The following is a 22,834-nucleotide window of genomic DNA, read 5'->3' on the forward strand; positions in this document are numbered from 1 at the left end:
AGCTGGAGTGCAGTGGCATGATCTTGGCTCACTTCAACCTCCACCTCCCGTGTTCAATCAATTCTCCTGCCTCAGCCTCCCAAGTAGCTGGGATTACAGGCACGTGCCACCACGCCTGGGTAATTTTTTTCTTGTTTTTAGTAGAAACGGGGTTTCACCATATTAGCCAGGCTAGTCTCAAACTCCTGACCTCAGGTGATCTGCCTGCCTTGGCCTCCCAAAGTGCTGGGATTACAGTTGTGAACCACTGCACCTGGCCGAGACTGATTTTCTTATAGGCTTAAAATGTGATCTGAAGGCATTTAGAAATGGAAGCCATATGATTACATATTACATGTAAATTTCGGCTGGGTGCAGTAGCTCACACCTGTAATCCCAGCACTTTGGGAGGCTGAGGTTGGTGGATCACCTGAGATCAAGAGTTCGAGACCAGCCTGGCCAACATGGCAAAACCCTATCTGTACTAAAAATACAAAAATTAGCTGAGCATGGTGGCACAAGCCTGTAGTCCCAGCTACTCGAGAGACTGAGGCAGGAGAATCACTTGAACCTGGGAGGTGGAGGTTACAGTGAACCAAGATCACGCCACTGCACTCCAGCCTGGGTAACAGAGTGACACTCTGTCTCAAAAAAATAATAATAATTTTTTTAAAAGTAAATTTCACTTATGAAATTTATATAAATAGTTGCAGTAAATTCTGACTCCATATATGATTCATCAAGGTAACTGCTTTGAAAAGAAAACATCTATTTTTTAAAAATGTTATAAGTAATACTGAAATACCTTTTCTTTGTAAAAAGTCAAAATAGTACAGTTGATGATCAGGTTGCTATTGTCTGCCTCCCTCCAACCCCTTACCAGAGAAAGCCTCTGTTCTGTTTGGTGTGTGGCCCTCCAGATTAGAAAGGATTGCTGGCTGGGTGTGGTGACTCATGCCTGTAATCCCAGCACTTTGGGAGACCAAGGCGGGTGGATCACCTGAGGTCAGGAGTTTGAGACCAGCCTGGCCAACATAGAGAAACCCCGTCTCTATTGAAAATACAAAAAACATTAGCAGGGCATGGTGGCGGGCACCTATAATTCCAGCTACTCAGGAGGCTGAGGCTGGAGAATCACTTGAACACAGGAGGCAGAGGCTGTAGTGAGCCGAGATTGTGCCGCTCCACTCCAGCCTGGGTGGGAAGAGTGAAACTCTGTCTCAAAAAAAAAAAAAAAGAAAAAAATGGCTGTATAAAATGTAGATACTGTCCTGAATGTTCCTTATAGAGGAGACTACTCTGTGTTCTTCTGATGTTTCAAGAATTGTGGACTCATTTTGTTTCTCTTGTTGTTTTTTTTTAAGACAGGGTCTTAAAAAAGGCTGGAGTGCAGTGGCGTGATCTCAGTACACTGCAACCTCTGCCTTCTGGGTTCAAGTAATTTTCTGCCTCAGCCTCCTGAGTAGCTGGGATTATAGGTGCCTGCCACCACACCTGGGTAATTTTTGTATTTTTAGTAGAGACGGGGTTTCAGGACCATCTTGGCAAGGCTGGTCTTGAACTCCTGACCTTGTGATCCACCCGCCTCTGCCTCCCAAAGTGCTGGGATTACAGGTATGATCCACCGCACCTGGCCCGTTTCTCTTGATTTTTAATTCAATTTTCAACACCTTACTGAGGACACCAACATAGCTTGATTTGGACAAATTTTTTTGTTGTTTTCATCATTTTGTTTTACTCTAAATTCTTTCACAGTTTATTTGTTTTATGTTAGTTACTTAGAATAAGAATAATCTCAAAAGTATTGTCAGTGTTCATAGGTTTTTTTTTTTGTAAAAAACAAATTTTAGATTTTTACTTCCTATGATTAAAAAGAATCAGATTGAAATAGTTTAGTTTCAAGTGAAAAATGCTTTCAGAATGGAAATTGTTACAGAAAAGGTTGATTGAGGCCAGGTGCAGTGGCTCATGCCTGTAATCCCAGCACTTTGGGAGGCCAAGGTGGGTGGATCACCTGAGGTTAGGAGTTTGAGACCAGCCTGACCAACATGGTGAAACCCCATCTGTACTAAAAATACAAAATTAACCGGGTGTGATTGTACGTGCCTGTAATCCCAGGAGGCTGAGGCAGGAGAATCGCCTAAACCCGGGAGGCAGAGGTTGCAGTGAGCCAAGATCACACCATTGGATTCCAGCCTGGCCACAGAGCGAGACTCCATCTCAAAAAATAAAAAAAAAAAGAAAAAAGAAAAATCTATTTTCTACAAAAATTAGCTGCGCATGACCGGGCGCGGTGGCTCACACATGTAATCCCAGCACTTTGGGAGGTTGAGGCGGGTGGTTCACGAGGTCAGGAGTTCAAGACCAGTCTGGCCAACATGCTGAAATGTTAGTTACTTAGAATAAGAATAATCTCAAAAGTATTGTCAATGTTCATAGTTTTTTGTGTTTTTTTTTTGTAAAAAACCCATTTCAGATTTTTACTTTCTAAATAAGAAGAATCAGATTAAAATAGTTTTGTTTCAAGTGAAAAATGCTTTCAGAATGGAAATTATTACAGAAAAGGTTGATTGAGGCTAGGCGCAGTGACTCATGCCTGTAATCCCAGCACTTTGGGAGGCCAAGGTGGATGAATCACCTGAGGTCAGGAGTTTAAGACCAGCCTGACCAACATGGCAAAACCCCATCTCTTCTAAAAGTACAAAAATTAGACAGGCGTGGTGACATGCACCTATTATCTCAGCTATTCGGGAGGCTGAGGCATGAGAATTACTTGAACCCGGGAGGTGGAGATTGTAATAAGCCAAGACCGTGCCATTGCACTCCAGTCTGGGCTACAGAGCGAGACTGTCTGAAAAAAAAAAGTTAGATTTCAATGAAATTGCTGGGTAGTGAGAAGAGGAGAGAGTTAAAGACTACTCATGACTCATCAACCTTGAAGAGCTATGCAGAGGAAGAGAAGGCCCAAAAGGGGAGGAGAGTACCTAGAAAGTACCTTTCTGCGTTGTAGAATGTAGAAAGCTTATAGAGTGGGGGTAGGATAGAATCCTGTAAGCCAAAGGAAGGGTTTGAAGATATAGAGCAGTTAGCCAGTTTCAGGGTGCAACCAAGATGGCAGCTATCCGGTAGGGTTTAACAACTGGGAGGCCATTGGTGGCCTTGGAAAGAAAGGTTTTAGGTACATTGAGTAGTGAAGTGGGGAGGAGATAAAAATGAGAAAGCAAACAGTCTGTCTTTTTTTTTTTTTTTTTTTTTTTTGAGACGGAGTTTCGCTCTTATTACCCAGTCTGGAGTGCAATGGCACAATCTCGGCTCACCGCAACCTCCGCCTCCTGGGTTCAGGCAATTCTCCTGCCTCAGCCTCCTGAGTAGCTGGGATTACTGGCACGCGCCACCATGCCCAGGTAATTTTTTGTATTTTTAGTAGAGACGGGGTTTCACCATGTTGACCAGGTGATCTCTTGACCTCGTGATCCACCCGCCTCGGCCTCCCAGAGTGCTGGGATTACAGGCATGAGCCACCGCGCCCGGCCAGTCTGTCTTTTTGACTTTGTGCTGAAATATGGATGCTCTTCAGCTTGTGGTGGGGTTGCATCCTGATAAACCTATCATAAGTTGAAAATTTTGTCCAGTCAGAAATGCATTTAACACACCTAACCTACCAAACATCATAGTTTAGCCTCCCCTCTGTTAAATGTACTCAGAAAACTTCCAGTAGTGCACAGTTGGGCAGAATAATCTAACACAAAGCCTATTTTATAATAAACTATTGAGTGTCTCATGTACATTATTGAATACTGTACTGAAAGTGAAAAGCAGAATGGTTATATGGGTACTCGAAGCGTGGTTTCTATGAATGTGTATCGCTTCTGCACCATCATAAAGATGAACCATTTGTAAGTCAGAGACCATTTGTATAACATACATATAGGAAGGTAAACAGGTCATAAGTGAAATTTTTCAAACTGAACATACTAGCACTCTAGAAGCTCTTCTCATAGCCCTTCTAGTCATTTCCCAGCTTGCTAAGGGTATCCACTATTCTGCCTTCTAACCATAGTCTACTTTTAAAATAAATTTGTCAATGGAGGTTGGTAGAAGGGTAAGGTAGCAGTTAGAGAGGGAATTAGGGGTGGAGGGTATTTATTGTGTTTTGTTTAAGATGAGAGAGATTTTCTTGAATGTAAATGAATGTCATCATTTCTCTAGTGGGTGGCCAGTCACTCTTTCTTTTTATGTTTAGGACAGTTTTCATTTTATGCTTTCCAACGTTTTTTAAAGTATGTTTGAGTGCTTAGCTTATAAGCGTCTGTTTGTGGAATAGTGGTTTTCAAAACTTAGCTTATCTTGGGAATTGACTTGTGGGCCCCTCTTAGATTCACTGAGTCAGACCCTCGGGGGGAAGGTGTTAGAATCTGTGCTTTTAAAAAACTCCCCAGGTGATTCTGAAACCTCTTGTGTACACAGGCCTGCAAAGGCCTTTTATCATGAAGCTGGCATATATTTTAAATGAAGTCTAATAAGATAATAGTTCTGTAATTGTAGGAGAATAGAGGGTCACCCTTTTTTTTAAATGGGAGAGACTACACACTAGATTCTCTGTAGAGTTGAAAAAGAAAGCAAATTGTTAGGGATTTGAGCCCCACCATTCATGAGAGTCTGAATGATTCTGAGGATGTCTTATTTAGCTTAAGGTTTTTATTTGTCTTTAAGGCAGTTTTACTGGAACATAATCACAGCAGTGTGATCCCAGATCCTGGGCAGTATACTTTTGTTTGCAAAGCAAGAGCAGTTTCACCTTCTGAGCACCCATTATGATTTGTGTGTTTACACTTCACCAGATTCATATCTTAGTAAACTGTGTCTAAGAATCTACCTTTAAAGTTGTGGGAACTGACTGATAAACTCAATCTTTTTTTTTTTTTTTAATGGCAGAGTCTTGCTCTGTCGTGGTTATAGCTCGCTGCATCCTTGACCTCTTGGGTTCAGGTAATCCTCCCACCTCAGTCTCCCAATTTGCTGAGACCACATCGTGCCCCACCATACCCGGTTATTTATTTATTTATTTATTTATTTATTTATTTATTTATTTTTTGGAGAGATAGAGTCTTGTTAGGTTGCCCAGGCTGGTCTCAAACTACTGGCCTCAAGTGATCCTCCCACCCTAGCCTCCTAGTAAACTCAATCTTATACCTGAATGTTTTTTTTTTGTTTTTCTTTTTTGAGATGAAGTCTCACTAACTCTGTTGCCCAAGCTGGAGTGCAGTGGTGTGATCTTGGCTCACTGCAACCTCCACCTCCTGGGTTCAAGCAATTCTCCTGCCTCAACCTCCCGAGTAGCTGGGACTACAGGCACGTGCCACCATGCCCGGCTAATTTTTGTATTTTTAGTAGAGATGGGGTTTCACTGGGTTGGCCAGACTGGTCTTGAACTCCTGACCTCGTGATCCACCCACCTTGGTGACCCAAAGTGCTAGGATTATAGGCGTGAGCCACTGCGCCTGGCCGCCTGAATCTTTTATTGAATGTTAATTTATGTTTTTAATTGTGGCCTGAGCTTCCCGGAAGCTCTGTAAGAACAGGGACCATGTCTGCTTATGTGTTGTATCTGTTTAGCACCATGTCTGGCATGATGGAGGTGTGCAGTGAATATTTGTTTGAAATAAAATCCTGGTTGACCTCTTCTAATTGTTATATATAACCTCGCTTGCCTTAACAAATTTGTTTTGCCAACATAAGTCCTTGGCAAGCTTCGGTGGAGAGGGAGTAAGAAGCAAATAAATTTCTTAAAGATAATGACAGCCTGCCCCTTTACACTTCTTGTTAGGGCCTCATCTAACCCAATGCCAGTCCTGGTTGATCTGTTTCCATTGACAAGCCCCTTGCAGACTGTGTGAAACAAAAGTTGAGACACAGAGAGTCCAAGGTCCAAGATAGAGTGTACCTTGATACCTTGCTGGGGAGTAGGATCAGACCAGAGAGAAAGAACGTTCAGCCACAAGAGCAAGATAACTCAGTGACACTCCGAGGTTTGCAAAGCTAAGAGCCACCAGTTTACCTTTGTCTAAGCCGAATTTTAGTTTTCTCTGTGACTATGGGTCATACAGCTGTATTCAAAACCTCAGACAAACCAACACATTAGAGTCTTTACTTTGAGACTCCCAACTAGCTCAATTCCAAGAAAGCCACTTAGTAACTGAAGGGAACACTCCAGACAGGCTGGATCTAGAGAAATGCCACCACCTTTTTTTTCTTTTTTGAGACAGAGTTTCACTCTTGTCACCCAGGCTGGAGTACAGTGGCAGTCGGCTCACTGCAACCTCCGCCTCCCGAGTTCAAGCAGTTCTCTTGCCTCAGCCTCCAGAGTAACTGGGATTACAGGTGTGCACCACCATGCCCGGCTAATTTTTGTATTTTTAATAGAGACAAGAGTTTCACCGTGTTGGCCAAGATATTCTCAATTTCCTGACCTTTTGATATGCCCGCCTTGGCTTCCCAACGTGCTGGGATTACAGGTGTGAACCACTGTGCCTGGCCAAGAAATGCCACCTTTGATCTAGCCTATAACTTAGCACTAATTGGAGATGCAGCTCTTAACAGAGTTTGCTTGACTTTGATCGAGCAAACCCAACTCATCTAATTCAAAGTAGAGCTTATCTTATCAGTTCTTGGCAGGTGCACATGTACTCATTTTCTGGGCCAGGTCATCTGCCCTGAGCAAACAAGGCTTCTCAAGGACTATCACTTGGGACAGGGAGTGCTCTTGATACATGCAGTCTAGAGATTCCAACCCTGCGTCAGAAAACGTCTGGGGGAGATCTCACTTATTGGGAGGCATATCCAGTCCGATTATACCATAATGGATTGGGACTCCTCATGGAGACAGAATACCTTTGTGTTCTTGTCTCACAAAACAGCCTATCCAGAGTGCAAACAGGAGGAAAGTTGATAAAGCTAGAGAATTTTTTTTCTTGTGTTGCAGACCCTGAATGTTGGTTGTGTTTCTTCAAGGAACCAGTTTGTTCTTCCTTGGGGAGACAAAAGATTGAAGAAGGTTCTTCTTTATGTCCTCTCTGTGCCCTTGCACTTTCCTGGGGTGATCTCTGCCCATCTTAGCCTTTCCCTTCTTAAATCCTGATTTTGAATAGGTTGACCTGAATACTCAGTATGAGCCCTAACAAATTATGATAACCACCTGGCAGGCACACAGTGTCCAAGACTGCCATTTGTGATAATATTCGGTCTGGCCAGCTTCCTTTTTACTGTTAGAGGGAAAGGTGGTGAGTGGGCTGAGGCAAGGTGGGGTCGTCTCGCACCAGGAGGCGCCCCCTTTGATGTCAAAAAGGAAGATGAATCAGCCAAGATGTTGAGTGCATCAGCTTCAGCCTTGTCTGTCTGCCTGAGGACCTTTTACCAAGGCTTCTCCAATGGGTTTCGATCACACAGATCTATACCAGTTCCTTACCATGGTCAGGTGTGTGGCTGTTTCCTTCCTAGGAATGAGCTTGGCATGGATTAGGTATGCTAGAGCCCATGGATTTTTTTAAAAGCATAATTTACATATAGTGAAATAGATAGATTTTTAAGTTGTACAATCTTAGATGTACAATTTGAGCTTTGACAAATGTATACACCTTGTGTAACCCACATCCCCATCAAGATATAGATTATTTCACCCCAGAAAGTTCACTTGTGCCCCTTCTCCATAAGTCCACTTCCTTTCAATCCCTACGTCTCCCGCCCAGTAGTGATTGTTCTGGTTTCTTTTACTGTGTTTGAGGCCATGGGTTTTAAAACATACAGATTTTCTTAAAGTTTGGATGGTGAGAGATGTCAGAAGGTAGTATTTACTCAAGTAAATCAGAGGTTCTCAGCGGGAGAGTTGCTCCCCAGGAGGCATTTGGCAGCATCTGGAGACGTTTTTGACGGTCATGACTGGGAGGAGGTGCTACTGGCATCTAGTGGGTAGAGGATAGGGATGCTGCCAAACTTCCTGCTGTGCCCAGGACAGCCCTATGACAAAGAAGGACCCAGCGCAAATGTCAATAGTGCTGAGTTTGAGAAATCCCCGAGTAAATCATGTGTTCTCTGCAGAGTCAGAATTATGGACCTGGGGAGTGTTCATTTGTGGATCTCCCAGGTCTCCTGGGGTGAGGTTTGCTTTTTCTTTGTTTTGTTTGCTTGTCTGTTGAGAGCTTGCTGGAAGCTAAAAAGGCCACTGCAGGAGCCAGCTTTCTTTGGTGCCACCACCCTCGTGGCCACAGTTCTTGCTGTGGGATGGGGATCAGGGTGGGCTTAGGGAGGAAAACTAATAGGAGAAGAGAAAGAAGAAGAAAACGATTTAGACAGTAAAGGGAGGCAGGCCTAGAATAATATTAAAACTAGAAAAACAAGTAAGATAAGAGGGTAAGGTAAGGTAGAAATTAATAATTAAGAATCCAATAAAAAAAATCAGTTGCGATTTAAAAATCAAAGATAGGCTGGCCGTGTTGGCTCATGCCTGTAATCCCAGCACTTTGGGAGGTTGAGGCAGGTGGATCACTTGAGCCCAGGAGTTTGAGACCAAGCCTGGGCAACATGGTAAAACCCTGTCTCTACTAAAAATAGAGAAATGAGCCAGACGTGGTAGTGGGTATCTGTAATCCCAGCTACTCAGGAGGCTGAAGCAGGAGAATCGCTTGAACCTGGGAGGCGGAGTTTGCAGTGAGCCAAGATCACGCCACTGCACCTGCACTCCAGCCTGTGCAACAAGAGCAAGACTTTGTCTCAAATATATATATATATATATGTACATATATATGGAAAAAAGAATACAAAGTTCCAAAAAGCAAAACTTAAATTTGCTGTGCTCCAAGTACTACATTGAATCCACGCAAATGAAATGATGTGTAGGCATTGTATTAGGTATTATAAGTAATCTAGCGATTATTTAAAGTATACAGGAGGCTGTGCAGAGATTATATACAAATATTAGGCCATTTTAGATAAGGGACTTGAGCATCCATGGATTTTTGGTATTGTGGGGAGAGGTCCTGGATCCAATCCCCCATGGATACCAGTATATAAAAACGAGGATGAAGAGGACACTGTGAAACCAATAGAGGTTCATTGAGGGAGTGGAGGGGGGCGGGGCACCAGCTTGGGTACCTAAAGGAGGGAAGTTGGAAGCAAAGTCCTAGGGTGGGGCTGGCTTGCCTCGTGCCTCCGTGGAGAGTTCCTAGTTGAAGCAGTGTGGTCTGTTGGTCCTGGGCAGACCTAGAAAGCAGATAGCAATGAATTGGCGCCTCCAGATGCTAGCAGCCTTACAAGCCCCTGATGAGGGCTCCGGGAGGGAACCACTTGGGTACTGTAGAGAACTCTTGGGTGGCTCAGCCTTAGACAGCTTGGCGTCTTTAAAAAGAGCTGGGAGGCTAGGTGCAGTGGCTCATGCCTGTAATCCCAGCACTTTGGGAGGCCAAGGTGGGAGGATTACTTGAGCCCAAGAGTTTGAGACCAGCTTGAGCAACCTGGTGAGACCTTATCTCTACTAATATATAGAGGTGTGTTTGGCCAGGCTAGAGTGCAGTGGCACGATGTCAGGTCACTGCAGCCTCCGCCGCCCAGCTTCAGGTTCAAGCAATTCTCCTGCCTCAGCCTCCTGAGTAGCTGGGATTGCAGGCGTCTGCCAACACTCCTGGCTAATTTTTGTATTTTTAGTAGAGACTGAGTTTCAACATATTGGCCAGGCTGGTCTCGAACTCCTGACCTCAGGTAATCCACCCGCCTCAGCCTCCCAAAGTATTGGGATTACAGGCATGAGCCACCGTGCCTGGCCTTACTGTGCTTTATGAGAAATAAATGCACCCTTGAAATGCTGAGGAAGTCCAGACCCAAAAAACATATTCTCATGGACTTAAAATTTCAAGTCAACTTTGTCTTAATTTCCAAAAGACAAGAGTTTCTAAGTTTGTCTACTTAGCTTTTTCAAGTAAAATAAAAGATATATAGATAGATGACTAGACCTCTAGCTGTCTGTCTGTCTCTGGAAAATATCCAAAACCAACTCATCGTCTTTCCCTCAGACTTGCCCCTCCTTCTCTACTTCCTCTCTCAGGAATGCTGTGTCACCACCCAACTAGAAAAACTCATCAGAAACTCCAAGATCACTTAAAATCGACTCTCCCTGATTTTCAAGACTACAATGCATTGCTATTAACTATAGTCACCATGTAATACAGCAGATCTCTTTAACCACTCCTCCTTTCTAACTGAAACTTTGTACCTTTGACCAAGATCTCCCTGACTTCCCCCCAGCCCCTGTCCCTGGTAGCTACCATGGTGTTCCCTACTTCCATTAGTTGAACTTTTTTAGATTCCACAAAAATAAATTTGTGAGGTAATGCATATGTTAATTAGCTCAATGTAGCCATTCCACAATGTATACATATTTCAAAACAGCATGTTGTACATGATAAATATATATGTGAATCTTGTCAGTTTAAAAATTAATTTAAAAATACATAAAAATTAATTAAAAAAAGAAACCAAAGTGATCATCACCCCTCCTTTCCCACTGGTCACTAAGTCCTGCTAATTCTGCCTATTAAACTGTCTCAGTTCCACTTTCTCCTCTTTGTCCTCTCCTGTGCAATCTTTCCTTGGGCCCTCATTGCTTTCCTGCATTGTTTTAGCAGCACCATAACTGGTCATCTGGCCCTTTAATGACTCAAACCACCACACTGAGAAATCATGATCTTTCTAAACGGCAAACTTGATTCTATATTCTATCCCCTTATTTGAGATCTTTTGGTATTTATTACCTAGGACTTTATGTGAGACATGCGAGGCCCATTGTGATCTGGCTACAACCAACTTCTCTAACTCATCTCTCTGTCACTCTGCCCCCTCCTACAAAACTCGAACTCCCTGTATTTCTCCCGTGGTGTTTCCCAGCTTCATGGCTTCACACATGCTGATTCATCTGTCTGTAATGTTCTATACTTGTTTTGCCTTCCTGTAGAACCGCCTAAGAGCAGGGAATATTCATGCTTTTGAAACAGGAAAATTTCCCTTGTCACTCCTGTGGGGCATGCAGTGGGGGTATGGCTCACTTCTCGGGTGCCCCACTGCTCAAAACCTCTAGGGAAAGCAGGCAGACGGGCAGGTCATGGGGAGTGTGGGCTCCAACTCCATGGCAGCATCTAGGGGTGGATGCTTACAGCTCCTGAAACCCCAGTGGACGTCTGTTACCGTGTGCTCTTTTAGTTTTGCCGTCAGTAGGCAGCTTGTGTTAATCAACTGAATTAGACACTCTACCTTATCGCAAGGACAGAGGGCTTTCTGTATCCTGGGGTTCTTGCCTGAGTATACCGGAAAAATTAGATCACATGTGGGCTTGGGGAATTAGTGCAAGGTTTTATTGAATGGTAGAAGTAGCTCTCAGCAGATGGTTGTGGAGTCAGAAGGGGTACAGAGTGGGAAGGTGGTTTTCCCCTGGAGTCGGGGCTGCTTAGTGGCCAGGCTCTCCTCCTACCACCCTCAGCCGAACTCCACGTTGTCCTGCCATTCTGCTGTTGGTGGCCTGCTGGAGTCTGTTAGTGTGTTCTTCTGCTAGTGTGTTCTTCCACACCTCTGCTTCTCTTGACCTCCAGCTGCTCATATGCTCTTCTGTCAGTGTCCAGCCACTTGTGTCTATCATAGGCACAGGATGGGGGATGGTGAGCCAGGGTGGTCTTGGGAAATGCAACATTTGGGGGGCACAAAAACAAAAATGCCTGCCTTCACCTAGATTGGTGGCCAGGCCCAGGGGTGGAGCCCTAGCCAGGGACCATGCCCTTCTCTGCCCAGCATTTCCCTGCCCCACCTCTCGTATCACTTTTATTTTATTTATTTATTTTTTGAGACAGAGTCTCACTCTGTCACCCAGGCTGGAGTGCAATGGCACCGTCTTGGCTTACTGCAATCCCACCTCCTGGGTTCAAACGATTCTTATGCCTCAGCCTCCCTTATTTTATTTTTTAATTTGTCCTAGGCCAAGTGCAGTGGCTCATGCCTATAATCCCAGCACTTTGGGAGGTTGAGGTGGGTGGATTGTTTGAGTCCAGGAGTTCGAGACCAGCTTGGAGAACATGGCAAAACCTGTCTTTACAAAAAATACAAAAATTGACTGGGCATAGTGGTGCATGCCTGTAGTCCCAGCTATTTGGGAGACTGAGGAGGAATGCTTGAACCTGGGACTAGGAGGTTACAGTGAGCAGAGATCCTGCCACTGCACTCCAGCCTAAGCCACAGTGTGAGACCCTGTTTTTAAAAAAAATTGTCGGCCAGGCACGGTGGCTCATGCCTGTAATCCCAGCACTTTGGTAGGCTGAGGTGGGCGGATTACAAGGTCAGGAGTTCGAGACCAGCCTCCTGACCAACATGGTAAAACCCCATCTCTAAAAAAAATTGTCTATTTACTTACATCTATCAAGCTCTTCCTATCAGATTGGAAGCCCTTTCAGGGTGAGGATATGTCTTACTCCATATTCCAGCTGTGCCTAACACATAAGACATGCTCAATAATTGTTTATTTCCTGCTCAAATGAGACAAAGGAAATGGATGGAGGAGAGGTGGAAAATAAATGAGCGATTGATTTCTCTCTATTTAGGCATGATTTAGCATCTTGGAAATTATATTACTGAGATTTGCAGTGCCTATAATGTGAAAGAGTAGGCTATTCTGTAAGACAAAACATAATGCCAGCTAAAATATAACAAAAATGTCTGTTTAAACGTATGCCTGGAAATTCCCATACTTCAGAAGCAAAGAGCTGAAAGCCATTAAAAAAAAAAAGTGGTTATTACTTTAACTGGTTTAAAAATAATTGATACATCTTGAAGTATTAAGTGTGCATCTTGAGGTCATAATTTCAAGGCAATATTGCTATAGATTTCTTTTTATTTTTTATTTTTTTGAGACGGATTCTCGCTCTGTCGCCAGGCTGGAATGCAGTGGCACAATCTTGACTCACTGCAACCTCCGGATCCCGGGTTCAAGCAATTCTCCTGCCTTAGCCTCCTGAGTAGCTGGGACTACAGGCACGTGCCATCACGCTTGGCTAATTTTTTTGTATTTTAGTAGAGACTGGGTTTCACCATGTTGGCCAGGATGGTCTCTATCTCCTGACCTCATGATCTGCCTACCTCAGCCTCCCAAAGTACTGAGATTACAGGCATGACATTGCACCTGGCCTGTTGCTACAGATTTCTTTTGCTTCTGAGGTAAATATTAGCCAGCTAGTGCTGACATTCATCCGTGTGGTTTGTGCCTATCACAATTATTAGGCAGAACCAGCAGCACCAGGATACAACCTAAGTTGATCAATATCCCTCCTAGAAAACTGTCACAACCTTCAGAGGAGGGGTCTGATTTTTTTATATTCACAGTTTAAATTAAAAAACTCATAGCTCTCCCCTCTTCTCAGCTCATCTTTTTTTTTTTTTTAATGGCGTGATCATTTTGTGTGTGTGAAACAGAGTCTCACTCCATCACCCAGGCTGGAGTGTAGTGGCATGATCATGGCTCATTGCAGCCTTAAACTCAAGGGGTTCTCCCACCTCAGTCTCCTGCGTAGCTGGCACTACAGGCATACACCACCATGCCTGGCTAATTTTTAAAAAATATATTTTGTAGGCTGAGCACAGTGGGTCACGCCTGTAATCCCAACACTTTGGGAGGCCAAGCCTGAGGTTGGGAATTCAAGACCAGCCTGGCCAACATGGCAAAACCCCATCTCTACTAAAAATAAAAAAATTAGCTGGGCATGTTGGCAGACGCCTGTAATCCCAGCTACCTGAGAAACTAAGGTAGGAGAATCGCTTGAACTTGGGAGGCGGAGGTTGCAGTGAGCTGAGATCATACCACTGCACTGCAGCCTGGGTGACAGAACAAGGATCCATCTCGAAAACAGAAAAATAAAATAAAGCACAGTAAGCCTTTCATGGTGGGAAGTGGCTGAGGTTATGAATATGCTCACGTTTTGCACATTTGGTCTGTAACATAGAGAGAAGGTTTAAGATTGCTTCTGCATTTCAGGTAATTCAGAGGTCCGTGGGGCCAGCCAGCCTGAGCTTGCTCACCTTCAAAGTCTATGCTGTACCAAAAAAGGACTCACCTCCCAAAAATTCTGTGAAGGTTGATGAGGTAACATGCTGTTTATGTTGTGATGTATTTTGAGTGTCTGATTTAGTTACTCTTGGAGAATTTTTTACAAATTGTATATCAGGAAGATGTGACTGTTTAAAAGACATTTATTTATTTGTTTTTTTGAGATGGAGTTTCACTCTTGTTGCCCAGGCTAGAGTGCAATGGTGTGATCTCGGCTCACTGCAACCTCTTCCTCCCGGGTTCAAGCGATTTTCCTGCCTCAACCTCCCAAGTAGCTGGGGTTACAGGCATCTGCCACCATGCCTGGCTAATCTTGTATTTTTAGTAGAGACAAAGTTTCACCATGTTGGCCAGGCTGGTTTTGAAATTCTGAACTCAGGTGATCCACTCGCCTCAGCCTCCCAAAGTGCTGGATTATAGGTGTGAGCCACCTTGTCTGGCCAAAAGACATTTAAATGGAGAAAATATATTTCCTTATAGTTTGTTTAATTTGTGGGAAATTACTAAACTATGGCTTTTTCAACAGATAAACTTTAATGGTACTTAGCTAAGGGCACAATTAAGAAATACTTTATAAATGTTTACTCGGGAATCCACTTTGTCCTGATAGGTTTATACGCACAGCTCACTTTTCTAAGTGGTCTGCCTGATTCTTGGCTTATCTTGATTTTTATCAAGCCAAGAAGATATTCACATTTTTTCCTCTCTAAGAAATTAGAGATCTGGATCCTTTCTGTTTCTTGGCTGGAGGAGACGCTCATAAGTATATACTTAATAAATACTAAATTAAAAAAAAAAAGAAATCTTCTCTCTACTGTTTACATTCCTTTTTGGTCTATACTTCCCACTAATTATTTTGGATATCAGTTTCTGTTGCCTTTGAATAAAGTGAGGGAAGGATCTGCCTTCAATCCTGGATAGGGTTACTTGATTGGTGTTTACATAAAGCTAATTAGCTTATCTTTTGCCCTTTACTCTCTTCTCAGGCCTTGGCACAGTGGCATTTTTGAGGGTGAAGAAGGCAGCCAGCAGTGGCTGTGAGAAGTTCTCTGGGTGGGGAACAAACCTGCTGTCCTGCTTTGATTAACCACAGACCAATCATTTGAACTGAGTGACATGCCCTTCGATTACTCTCAAGCTTTTGTAACCCCGTCACCTACCCTTTAGAGTAATAGAATCCTTTTTCCAAACTCAATCTAAGGTGGAATACCAAATACCGGTATATAACATGGATAAAGAGGAGCTGCTTTGTTTGCATTCAGTAGGTGGGGAGAGAGTAGGACACCTCATAGCCTTGCCCTTTCGGCCTTGCCTTGGTTGATTAAGGAAATAAGGTGCAGAGATAGTTTGAGGTCAAGTTCAGGTTTCACGTAACCCTTAGAGTCACTGGAATTTATTAATTATTATTATTATTATTTTTGAGTTGGAGTCTCGCTCTTTTGCCCAGGCTGGAATGCAGTGGCACCATCTTGGCTCACCGCTACCTCCACCTTCCAGGTTTAAACGATTCTCCTGCCTCAGCCACCCAAGTAGCTGGGATTATAGGTGTGTGCCGCCACACCTGGCTAATTTTTGTATTTTTAGTAGAGAGGGGGTTTTGCCATGTTGCCGAGGCTGGCCTTAAACTCCTGACCTCAAGTGATCCATCTGTCTTGGCCTCTCAAAGTGCTGGGATTACACACATGAGCCACCATGCCTGACCACAGAGTCACTATAATTCATGAATTATTAGAAATATTAAACGCTTACAAATTTGATAAATTTATCCTATAAACAGTACATCTTTTAAATCTTTGTTTTGTTTTAATATGCACAGCTTTCACTCTACTCAGTTCCCAAAGGTCAATCGAAGTATGTGGAGGAGTCAAGGAGCCCACTTGAAGAAAGCATCTCACAGCTCCGACACTACTGTGAGCCATACACAAGCTGGTGTCAGGTACAACTATTCTGAAAATGGAGTGAACGCACTTCTGTTTAGAGTCCATAGAGAAAAGTCTATATTGGCTGCATGTTTTTGGAAAAAGGCATGATAAAGGGTCCCGAGATGGTTGACAGAGGCTGGGAAGGGTAGTGGGTACCTGGATGGAAGGTGGGGAAAAAAATAGCAAGAATGATAAGACCTGTTTGATAGTACAGCAGGGTGACTACAGTAAACCATAATTTAATTGTGCATTTTAAAATTAAGAGTGTAATTGGATTGTTTGTAACACTAAGGATAAATGCTTGAGGGGATAAATACCCCATTCTCTATGTTGTGATTATTTCACTTTGCATGCCTGTGTCAACACATCTCATGTACCCCATAAATGTATACACCTACTATGTACCTTCTGTGTACTATGTAAACTTCTGGTAGTTAAGATAAAGTCAGCACATTTGTGCAAATATTTTTGTATCAGGTAGGCATGACTACTGTTATTCCTAGTGTGTCTTGTTTTGTTTTGTTTTGTTTTGTTTTGTTTTGTAATAAAAGTACTTAGTCTCTACCTTTCAGCCTAAGATTGCTTTTCGTTTTTTACTTTTTCTTCCATGCATGATACTCAGTGCACAGAATATCTCTCTGGGTGATAGATTAGCTATCTACATGTTTATTTCCACTACTACTAAATATAAAAACTGGCCGGGCGTGGTGGCTCACGCCTGTAATCCTGACACTTTGGGAGGCTGAGGCGGGTGGATCACGAGCTCAGGAGATCGAGACCATCCTGGTTAACATGGTGAAACCCCATCTCTACTAAAAATATAAAAAGTTAGCCAGGAGTGGTAGCATGTGCCTGTAATCCCAGCTACTTGGGAGGCTGAGGCAGGAGAATCGCTTGAACTCGGGAGGCGGAGGTTGCAGTGAGCCGGGATCGCACCACTGCACTCCAGCCTGGGCGACAGAGTGAGACTTCGTCTCAAAAAAAACTTTCTCATAATTATAATAGTTTTTGTAATTATAATGGTTTAATTTTCCTGGGTAGAACAAAGTATTAATGAATAGAAATATTTCTAATTCCTGGCTCCTTTTTCATACCAGCAATTTCTAGCCCTTTTCTAGAAGAACCAATTTAATTTTTTTAATAGTAAAAATATTAAGCTGGCAGAAGAAGTGAGCATTCACTCTAGACATTGATCTGAAGTTTTCTTTTCTTTTTTTGAGGGGAGGAGATAGAGACAAGGTTTCACCAGGCTGATCTCGAACTCCTGGGCTCAAGAGATCTGCCCACCTCAGCCTCCTAAGTAGCTCAGACTACAGACAGATACCACCATGGCCAGCTAATATTTTTATTTTTTGTAGAGATGGGGTCTCTGCTGTGTTGCCCAGGCTGGTCTCAAATTTCTGACCTCATGCAATCCTCCTGCTTTAGCCTCCCAAAGTGTTGGGATTACAGGCATGAAGTAATGAATTTTAATGAAGTGATACTCAGTTCTTTAGGTCTTCCACCTCATTCGGCATTTATTATTTAAGGCCATTTAAAGGGTGAGGATAGCTTGTTCTGACTTGAACTGAATTATACAAAACAAATCCTTTTCCAAATGGCAACTAGTTCTGATGCCTTCTGATACCCATGTATCTCTTCCTGTCTTCACTGTAGACTTCTTGAAGGTGAGTACCTTCTAACGGGTCCCTCGTTTCCTTTAGGATCATCTGATGTTCATGTACAAAGTCTTTTTTTTTTTTTTGAGACGGAGTCTCGCTGTGTCACCCAGCAGGCTGGCGTGCAGTGGCACGATGTCTGCTCATTGCACCCTCTGCCTTCTGGGTTCAAGTGATTCTCCTGCCTCAGCCTCTCGAGTAGCTGGGACTATAGGCATGCGCCCCCACGCCGAACTAATTTCTGTAGGTTTAGTAGAGATGGGGTTTCACCACATTGGTCAGGCCGGTCTCTAACTCCTGACCTCAGGTGATCCACCCACCTCAGCCTCCCAAAGTGCTGGGATTACAGGCATGAGCCACCGCTCCCTGCCACAAAGTCTTTTTATTGTTGTTAAGAGAATGTTGACACCTCATTTGCTTTGGAATATAGGCTTCTTTGACTCAATAAAGCTGGCCACTCTTGCTTCAAATGGAGAGTTTCCAGATGTAGGCTCTAATTAATGGCAGATCAGGAAGTAGTTAATGTGAAAGACAGATTTAATCTCATGGAGAAAAGCTTGCCACTTAAGTATCAAGGGGATTGATTTTTAGTCTGTTTTTTCCATTTTAATAGAAGAGTGAAAAGGCTGGGTTGTTGAAACTGTTCTGCTTGGAATCTGCTTCCTGTGTCAGTAGTAAGCCATTCTGCTGAGTAATTTGCAATGAAAGGAAGATTACAGTAGAAAAAACAGACAAAAAGACCCAGATAGACAGTGTATCCCTTTGTTGAAAAAGCGTTAATAATATGATAATTTATTCAGTAAAGACAAATATATTTATTCTGTTAACTTTCTAATCAGCGGATCCTGTGAATAGTTTCATTCAGTTTCTTTTTACCTTTTTAGGAAACGTACTCTCAAACTAAGCCCAAGATGCAAAGTTTGGTTCAATGGGGGTTAGGTAAGTTGATTTTTAATTAGGCATAATCAGCTACTTCATTAACATTTAACTCTTTATTTAATCGGAGTTCTATGAATGAGCTCCAAGAAATCTGTGGATTCCTTAAAATTATATGCAGAATTTTAGAGCTTTGTGGATTTTTCTGGGAAGAGGAGCTGTTTTCATCAGATTTCAGGCAACTAGTGTCCCCAAATAGGTAAGTCTCTTCAAGATCATCAGGATTCTTGGGCTAGCAAGTATAGATACACTGCTTTAAAAAAAAACAACTCATTGAAGAGGAAGTTTGCAAAAAGAAAAAAAAAAAGCAACTCATTTCCAGGCGCAGTGTAATACACCATACTAATTCACCAATAGATTTTCAGAATTGGAATAGCTCATTTGCACTGCAGGGAATACATGCTATAGAAGTTTTGAAGCCGGAAAGAGCTGAGCTGGTATGCCTGGGAAAGGTCTTATTGCATAATTGATAGTGTTGTTACATTTTTTTACATTTGGTTTTATTTTCCTTGATTTTTTTCACTTGTGGGCCATTTATCACATACACTCACAAACTGGATTCACAGTCTATGTTCTGACTGATCTCAAGCAGGAACTGGTAAATAAATAAAGATGTTGATCATATTTCATTCCCCTCATTGGGCATCTCAGAAACAAAATCTTGTTTTTACAAGAGTTTGTTTCCATGATGGAACAAAATAAACATCAGTACAGTTTATTTGCTAGGATCATCATACTGTGTTGATGTCCTGATCTTTCTGAGACTATCACATAAATTTATCATTTGAAGACAGATATAGTAATAGTTGCCTACTGGTTTTTTTTTTTTGAGATAGAGTTTTGCTCTTGTTGCCCAGGCTGGAGTGCAGTAGCGCAATCTCAGCTCACTACAGTCTCCGCCTCCTGGGTTCAAGTGATTCTTCTGCCTCAGCCTCCCGAGTAGCTGGGACTGCAGGCATGTGCCACCACGCCCAGCTAATTTTTTAAATTTTTAGTAGAGACAGGTTTTCATTATGTTGGCCAGGCTGGTCTCAAACTCCTGACCTCAGGTGGTGCTCCACCCACCTCGGCCTGCCAAAGTGCAGGGATTACAGGTGTGAGCCACCTCGCCTGACCTTTTTTTTTTTTTTTTTTTTTTTTTGAGACAGAGTTTCACTCTGTTGCCCAGGCTGGAGTGCAGTGGCGTGATCTCAGCTCACTGCAACCTCCACCTGCTGGGTTCAAGCAATTCTCCTGCCTCAGCCTCCCAAGTAGCTGGGACTACAGGCATGTGCCACCATGCCCAGCTAATTTTTTGTATTTTTAGTAGAGACAGGGTTTCACCATGCTGGCCAGGCTGGTCTTGAACTCCTGACTTCAAGTGAGCCACCATTCTCAGCCCCCTACTGGTTCTTTAAATTATTAAGTCGTGTTAATAAGTAACATCTTCATTTTATTAATTTCATAAACACTTATTTAAGACTTATACGTCAGGTACTATTCTAAGTGCTTTAAAAATACCAATTTATTGGGGGTGGAGTGAGAATGGTTAATGAGTACAAAAATATAGTTAGAATGAATAAGATCTAGTATTTGGTAGCACAATAGGGTGACTGCAGTCAATAAATAATACTTTACTGTACATTTTATTTTTTATTTATTTTTTATTTTTTTGAGACGGATTCTTGCTCTGTTGCCCAGGCTGGAGTGCAGTGGCACGATCTTGGCTCACTGCAGCCTCCACCTCCTAGGTTCAAGCAATTCTCCTGTCTCAGACTCCCAAGTAGCTGAGACTACAGGTGTATACCACCACGCCCGCCTAATTTTTTGTATTTTTAGTAGAGACGGGGTTTCACAATATTGATCATACTGGTCTCGAACTTCTGACCTTTGGTTATCTACCCACCTTGGCCTCCCAAAGTGTTGGGATTCCAGGTGTGAGCCACCACACTGGCCTATTTATTGTACATTTCAAATAACTAAAGTTACACTCTTATAGTTATTGTGAATAAATTAAAAGAGTACAATTGAGATGCTTGTACCACAAAGAAAAATGATAAATACTTGATACTCATTTACCCTGATGTGATTATTATGCATTGTATGCCTGAACCAAAATACCTCATTGACCCCATAAATATATACCTACTATGTACTCACAAAAATTTGAAATATATATATATTAATTTAATATTCATAACCCTGACAGATCCTTTATTATCTTCATTTTTATATGAGGAAACTAGAGAACTCGTGATACAGTCTTTTATCTGCACATGTGTGGCTGAGAGGTCTCTTGTTTAAATTTTTCTGAGACAGGATCTTGCTCTGTCATCTAGGCTGGAGTGCAGTGGCGTGATCATAGCTCACTGCAGCCTCGACCTCCTGGGCTCAAGCAATCCTCCCAGCTCAGCCTCCCGTATAGCTGGGATTACAGGCATCACCATCACACCCAGATAATTTTATCTATTTTTTGTAGAGACAGGGTCTCACTTTGTTGCCCAGACTCTGTGCAGTCTTAAAACATGTTGTCTTTCCCCTTTTTTTGTGATTTACCCACTTTGACCCAGCTCACCAGAGCCATCTGGGTGTTCCTCTGTCAACTGCTCTGTGTACACATCTAGAATTGAGCAACACTGGGCTAGTAGGCAAAAATAAAGAGAAGTAAAAAATGGCCTCAAATGACCCAGACTAGAGAATGGAAAGTAAAAACTAGGCTAAAGGCAAAATAAGTAAGAGGCCAGACAGTAATTAATGGAAACGCAACACAAGTCCTATAGTAGTATTTAAAATGATCGCATTTCCCAAAGAACTGAGGAAAAGGAAAACTGGCATGTATCTAGTATTAGGGGACAGAATTACTGAGTTTTCCAGTTTATTAGTTCAGCTCTGCATGTGTTTTTTGAGTCACCATTCTGCCAGACCTTGGAAATTGTGGTTGGTTAAGACAGTGGTCACAACCACTGAGATGCATGTAATACATGATTCAATACTAGTGCAAATACAGAGATAATCACAGACGATTATTGAAGGTACAGAGGAAGGAGATTAGTTTAATAGAAATTGAGGAGGTGAGAGCAGTCAGGGAAGGATTTCTGAAATGAATCTTCAAGGAGCAGTGTTAGCCACAACACTGCTGGAGGGACTGCTGGAGGCAGGCATTCCACACTGGGCACAGCATGACCAGGCTTAGAGGTATGACTTGGTATTGGGTGTTCGAGGAACCCTAAGCAGATACGGAGAGCTGAAGATGACACTGAGAAGGTGACATGAGGGCCTTGTTTAAGTCATGACCTAGCTAAAACTCATTTGTTAATTCATCCAGTATTCATCAACTTCTGGCATTGTGATTTTTGTTTTGTTTTTGTTTTTCTTTGGAGACAAGGTCTCACTCAGTCATCTAGGCTGGAGTGTAGTAGCGTGATCATAGCTCACTGCAGCCTCTACCTCCTGAACTCAAGCAATCCTCCCACCTCAGCCTCCCAAGTAGCTGGGACTACAGATGTGCACCACCACACCTGGCTAATTTTTTTGTTGTTTTTGTTGAGACAGGATTTTGCCATGTTGCTCAGGCTGGTCTTGAACTCCTGGGCTCAAGCAGTCCTCCCACCTTGACCTCCCAAAGTGCTGGGATTACAAGTGTGAGCCACCACATCTAGCCATCATTCTTAATAATTATCTATTGAGGCCAGGCACAGTAGCTCACACCTATAATCCCAGCACTTTGGGAAGCCAAGGCAGGCAGATCACGAGGTCAGGAGATAAAGACCATCCTGGTTAACATGGTGAAACCTCGTCTCTACAAAAAAATAGAAAAAATTAGCTGGGTGTGGTGGCATGTGCCTGTAGTCCCAGCTATTCGGGAGGCTGATGCAGGAGAATTGCTTGAACCTGGGAGGCGGAGGTTGCAGTGAGCCGAGATCGCGTCATTACACTCCCAGCCTGGGCAACAGAGACAGACTCTGTCTCAAAAAAAATATATCTATTGAATGAATATCCATTATTACCACTGAGGGAAGATAACACAGAAGTGTAAGCAATCCATTGTTAAGCAGCTTATGTTCTCCCTGGGGAGACACCAGATACACACCTGAATAATTAAGCACAGGGTACTATAGGATTAGGTACCAAGTAATGGTACAGAGAATAAATATGATGGGGCTTTAGAGCAGGGAGAGAGGTATGGACTGATGAGCTTAGGAAAGGCTTTTCTGTGGAGATGGGACTCAAAC

At 42.8% G+C, this 22,834-nt stretch overlaps 1 protein-coding gene across 4 annotated transcripts in view; it reads left to right on the plus strand.

Moving 5' to 3' along the window:
- Positions 1 to 22,834, plus strand: part of APOO (apolipoprotein O) — a 74,750-nt gene that overhangs the window by 13,803 nt on the left and 38,113 nt on the right. For 2 of the 4 annotated variants that reach the window (XM_021670470.2, XM_064364444.1), the window contains exons 2-4: positions 14,036 to 14,143; positions 15,924 to 16,043; positions 18,572 to 18,626. In XM_021670470.2, the coding sequence (XP_021526145.2) occupies positions 14,036 to 14,143; positions 15,924 to 16,043; positions 18,572 to 18,626 (283 nt within the window). Of the gene's footprint in view, positions 1 to 12,362; positions 12,382 to 14,035; positions 14,144 to 15,923; positions 16,044 to 18,571; positions 18,627 to 22,834 lie in introns of those variants that run through there. The other 2 variants (XM_064364445.1, XM_064364446.1) reach the window with 2 other exon arrangements.

This window comes from Aotus nancymaae, unplaced genomic scaffold, assembly GCF_030222135.1.
Source record: "Aotus nancymaae isolate 86718 unplaced genomic scaffold, 86718_ANA_hifiasm-v0.15.2.pri h1tg000058l, whole genome shotgun sequence".
Lineage (NCBI taxonomy): Eukaryota > Metazoa > Chordata > Mammalia > Primates > Aotidae > Aotus > Aotus nancymaae.